The 5,711-nt window shown below is 37.6% G+C and overlaps 1 protein-coding gene across 1 annotated transcript in view; it reads left to right on the top strand.

Moving 5' to 3' along the window:
- Window positions 1-4,625, top strand: part of TRPM6 (transient receptor potential cation channel, subfamily M, member 6) — a gene marked incomplete at its 3' end in the record, with an annotated part of 64,692 nt that extends 60,067 nt beyond the window's left edge. Inside the window, exons 35-38 of the mRNA XM_009069766.1 lie at window positions 1,299-1,585; window positions 1,844-1,926; window positions 2,458-2,663; window positions 4,574-4,625. Of these exons, the coding sequence (XP_009068014.1) occupies window positions 1,299-1,585; window positions 1,844-1,926; window positions 2,458-2,663; window positions 4,574-4,625 (628 nt within the window). The remainder of the gene's footprint in view (window positions 1-1,298; window positions 1,586-1,843; window positions 1,927-2,457; window positions 2,664-4,573) is intronic.
- Window positions 4,626-5,711: the final 1,086 nt, after the last annotated feature.

Here is a 5,711-nt window from a genome sequence, read left to right on the forward strand (position 1 = left end):
TCCCCCCCATCCTGTTGGTGGGGGAGTGTGTGAGCGGCTGCGTGGTTCTTGGTTGCTAGCTGGGGTTAAACCACGACAGAAAGCCAGGTTTAAAAAAATCAGTCCACTTCTTTGTTAGTTTACAAATGGTGGCAATAGAAAGGTGTCTTGATTCTGCTGCAAGGTGGGAATGCTATTACTACTATACAGGGGAACAGGGCAATTGAGTTCAAGCTCACTAGGTTCTGCTTTCAGAAAAAACGTTACTAGCAGGGGCAGAACATCTGAAACATTTGTGCATTGCAAATAACATTGTAATTTTTGAGAAAAATTTAAATCTTAATTTAGAATACCACTGTAAGCATCCTGTTAATTTGCTTTAGCTGCTTCTCCTAGGAATGTCCTTTTCAACCTAATTTCCCCAGCTCATCTGGTCATGGCCAAGTTACCACTTTTGAAACTACCCAGCTGTCTGTGCCAAAAGGTGGCACTCTTCACTACAGTCAATTTTATATCAAGTTCAAAATTAAAGCCCTCTAATTCATTAGTCAGTAACTATTACAAGCTCTGTGTGTTTGTTTGCCTTGAAGTCATGATTTTTTTCTGAAGTATATTTTAAACTATTTTTTAAGCTATTATTTTAACTACTATTTTTAAACTAAGATTTTTTGCCTAGAAGATTCAATGCTGTTTGCAACACACAAATGTTTCAGATGTTATTCTCCTGCTAGTTTGTTTGGTGTTTTGTGGAATTTTGGGGTTTTTTTTTGTTTGTTAAACACAGTTAAAAGCACTGTGAATGTTCCATGAATCGTTGCTAATTTAAAACAAGTCTTACTAACAATTCCTCTTCCACATAAGTTCATAAAGAGATGAAGCTACATGCAGGATATTTAGAGTTCATACACTGGAGATAAAAATGGTGACCCTTTAAAAATATGTGCTTTTAAAGCTTAGCCATCCTTAAGAACTTTCAAAAAATGTGGCATATGACTACTGTGGAGTAGAATATCAGTGAGCTTTGTTTCCGTGGAAATATCCAGGAGGTCTTAAATTCATCACTATTTAGAGCTTGCCATACAAGCTCTTGGACCACTTACAATCGTAGTAGAAGAATGTATGTTGTAAATAGTGTAACTCTAGGCTGGAGAAGTTTTCAGAGAGATGAAGAGTTATGTTAAAAAGGCTCTCTTTCAAAAAAGTATGGCTTACGAAGGTGTGTAAAGCGGTATGTTATTTTAAGACACCAAATCAAAATGTTGTTCTCTTCTATTTCTGCAACATATGGCTTTTGCTAACAAAACCTCCTTGTATTTAAGCTGGTGAGGAAGTGACAGTCTATCAGTTGGAAGAAAGTTCACCTATGAACCTTGATAAAAGCATGTCTTCCTGGTCCCACTGTGGTACTGCTGCAATGATCCAAGTGTTGTCACAGGAGGAGATGGATGGGGGTCTGCGGAGGGCCATGAAGGTCATTTGTACTTGGTCTGAGAATCATGTATTAAAGCTGGGACAAGTATTTATTGTGAAGTCTTTTCTGCCAGAGGTGGTTCAAACTTGGCAAAAGATCTTTCATGATGGCACTGTGTTGCATCTCTGCTTGAGGGTGAGTACAGACCTGAATGTACGCTGGCTGGTCTAGCCTGATGTGCCTTAAATATTACACTGCTTACATGTTAATGACTTCAGCATGGTTGATACGTGGTTTGATGTTATCTTGTGGAAGAAACAGAGTTTTAGGGAAGATGCATTTCCCATTTGTAAACAGTATATAATCAGGATGTGTATGTATGTTTGTTTTGTCAAATTCATGACACTTTTCTTCATGAAAATGATGTTTATAAAATGAATTAATTTTTTTCAGGAGATCCAACAACAAAGGGCTGCCCAGAAGTTAATGTATATCTTCAACCAAGTGAAGCCTCATACTATTCCCTATACTCCAAGGTAAGTCCGGTGTCTTTAAATATTAGGTGCCAAAGATTTCTCTCTTCAGCTGTGTTCCAGATCTAGTGCTGCCTCCTTTTCTGTAGCAGGTTGCAATAGCTGCTGCTTAGACAATTAAATCATAATTAATGAACTATTAACAGGAAAGGTAGGCAGCTTTGAACTTTGTCTTTATAGCTACCTGTGATGGCAACATAAACATGCTGTTCATTAGACTTAAGCAATAATTGCTTTTTATACAATTTGCATAAGACAGTTTGATATAGCTCATTTACAGTGGGCTGGAGCAAATCAGATTGTGGTGTTTGTTCATAAACTATACTTTCTGATCAGGTTTTTTGTTTGGAGAGTTATCAGACCAAGAAAGCCTTTGATCTGTGTACCATTTATTACCTCCTGCTTTTCAAGATGCTTCAGCCAGGGAAGACATGTCCTCCTTTTTGGTATATTTGCTCTGCATCATGTTATGTGCTTACTGTAAGGATGCTTGTTACCCTGCCAGCTCCTGATAGACAGCATTAATACCTACAGGTTCCTGGAAGTTTTCCTCATCTACTGCCATTCAGCAAAACAGTGGCTGACCATTGAGAAATATATGACTGGTGAATTTCGGAAATACAACAACAACAACGGAGATGAGATTATTCCCAGCAGCTCGCTGGAAGAACTGATGCTGGCTTTCTCGCACTGGACCTATGTGTACACCCGTGGGGAGCTCCTTGTCCTGGATTTGCAAGGTGACTACTCGAATGGGAATACTATTTGAAACCAAGTGAAAAACGATTATCTCAAAGGAGAATTTAGTATTGAGGAATGGACCAAATTCTCACTCACATGATAAAATGCAAAGCTCAATAAACTCCTGGATATATGTTGTATGATAAATGAGTATTGACAGAAAAAGTCTAGGTTAATGTAGGTGTAATGGGAAAATAATTTTGCTTCAAATCTCTCTGGGGTGATTGGGCAAAAGAGCAGTTAGATAAAGTGTGCAGGAACATTTCAGCCAGCTCCCAAAAAACCCACTTCACAGTTAAAATATTTTCATTTTCCTTAGGATATGTAAATAATACAGAGATTCAAGTGTACTCATGTATGTATGCACACTTAATGTATATGTATATCTGTCAGAGTGTGAACTGCTATCTGGATTTTTTATTGTTCATATTAATACATCTGTAAGTGGTTTACGTAAGGTGTAAGCCTGAATGTTATTCCGGAAGTCTGGTGACTCCTTCAAAGAGCATGTGATCATTTTACTATATATATGTAAGTGAGAAGATGGCATATTTTGAGGAGATAAAAGAGTTTACATGGTTATGAGGATGAACATCACCCATCAAACAGTATAAACATTATTGTTTGTCATTTGTGTCAAGGGAAATATGTATGGGTAGTCAGAGACTTAACATATTTACATTTTGAATCATCCAGAAGCTGTGAATTACAGAAGACTTATTATGCAAAATAAACCTCTAAACCCATCCTTGCCTTCATTTGGCTTTAGTTGCACATGGAGAAAAGGTACAGAAAGGTAGGTGTGTCTTCACTGTAGCCTACTAGAATTTGTCTGAAGTTTGCTTGGGTTTATTATACATCTCTCAGCACTTCCAGACCAACTGTGTTGGCTCAAACAAGGAGAATTTAAACATATATGTAGATCTCATCAAGACTGGAGCTTCAATTTCCATCTCAAACAAACTGAAAACAGCTCTAGTTTTGGTCTTGTGTTTTATCTTCAATTCTCTAATCTGGAGTTTAGGAAAAGTGCAAGGGCTGCTCCCCTTAGAGTTCTAATAGGATGAATCCATATCACAATTTACTATATAATACCAGGGCCATCTCCACATACATATATATACACCATATTTTGCCTAATTTACTCAATTGAAATGCCCTTCATTGCACTTCATTGCACTTTGTGAGTATTTCAGTCACAATGTGCTATTTCCAGAATCTTCACTGGTTTTTGCTGGAGAACATAAATTTACTATGTTGAAGTAAAAATAATTGCATATCTCATGGTCGTATGATCATAGATTTTTTTCATTAGTATGACAGTGCAGTGATTTATTCAGATATAAGAACAGAGGTTTTTGGTAAATGGTAGTATGCCATGAGTTTGGGGAAAACCGCAAGTTTTTCAGCATTCAGGTATCCTAATGAAATTATTTTTGAATAAGCTTCCATGGCCACCCAGATTAAAGAAAGAGATAACAGACCCAAACATTTGCACATCATGAAGTTGTGGCTTGTGTTTGTTACCTTGAAGAGCATGTGTCTGAGAGTAGATCTGTTGATATTTGTAAGGTCCACATGTGATCCATACCTTTACTCCAACTAAAATAGCGGTCTTTTTGTTGGTGATATTTTAGTTAGTTAATTGAGCTTCAACATATGCCTTCCATCTGCATATAAATAAACTTCAAAGCTGCTGAAGTCAGGACTGTAATAAGAACTATATATGCTTGCCAATACTTAACAGATTTTCATACTCCCAGCATTTTCTTTTCAGCTCATGACCACTTTAACTGTGACATTTCATAATCTGCAAAGAAAATGGTCAATTACATTTCTGTTAAGTACCAGATTATGACTACTTTCCTTTGTAAGACATGCACACACACACCCTGTTGGTTTGTTGTAGGTGTTGGGGAAAACCTTACAGATCCATCTGTGATTAAACCTGAAGACAAAAAGTAAGTTTCTTTCTGATTGAATTATCATTCATTTCAGATGTTCTACTAACTCTCCATATGTTTAAGATGGCTTTTTATGTTTTGTATGGGAGATTTAATTATTTTTCACATGGTCTTTGAATTAATGAAGGTATGGTGACAATGGAGAGACTACATCCTCTGCTGGGCTTTGGAGGACTATAAATGTTCTAGGTCTCAACGTGTGGTGAGAGGTATATGAAAGGTGGGGAGAGTCTCTGTCGGTGTCCTGGGAGCACAGGAGTTTTCCAGGCCTATGCAGGGAAAGCAGGAGTTGGAGATGGAAGACCCAGTAAATCTCTTTTAAAATTTTTACCAAAGGAGGTAATCAGTAACTTATATATTGCAATCAGTTTTCCCCTGCCTGGCACTGTTTCATAGAGTATACGGGGCCACAATGGCTTAAGGGAATGAGGAGAGGGACTCTGTCTCTTTAACCTTTCCAGTAGATCTTTTAACAAGCATGCAGCATGTTAAAATTTCAGAGCCATGATATAGAGATGGTAAGCTGCGAGTGGAAACATACAAAAATTAGAGAGACTACACACAGAAATAGCAGTCTGCCTTCCTGATTCAACTTTCAGAATCAGAACCATGACCATTCTCCCATTCTGTGACCTTGTTCTTTGATGGTATTTCCTGTAGAGAGCAGAAGTGTTGATGGCTGCTGTCCCACAGGGTCACACACATGTCTCTCTGGATGTGCCCTGACATCCATTCCTCACCCCTGTCTGGTGCTCACCTTGACTTCCTCTTGCTCAGCTTGACTTTCTCTTGCTCAGCTCATGTCATCTGATTGAAGGGATATCTCATGTTTGGAAGGAAGGAAGGTATGGGTGAATAATCTGATGTAATACAATGGGCAATTAAATATAGAAATACCAGATAACTTTTCTAGAACTCAGGATAAGTCAATTCTATAAGCAAGCTCTTAGTTCTGGAACCATTATTAGGATTTCAATAATAAGGTTAATAATAAATGAATGAATTTATATTTAATTATTAATGTCGGTTTATTTGGAGGCAACTTTAAAGATATGCTGACCTCAAAGATCATTGAGTCCAACC

Source organism: Acanthisitta chloris, unplaced genomic scaffold, assembly GCF_000695815.1.
Source record: "Acanthisitta chloris isolate BGI_N310 unplaced genomic scaffold, ASM69581v1 scaffold25462, whole genome shotgun sequence".
In the NCBI taxonomy this organism is placed as follows: Eukaryota; Metazoa; Chordata; class Aves; order Passeriformes; family Acanthisittidae; genus Acanthisitta; species Acanthisitta chloris.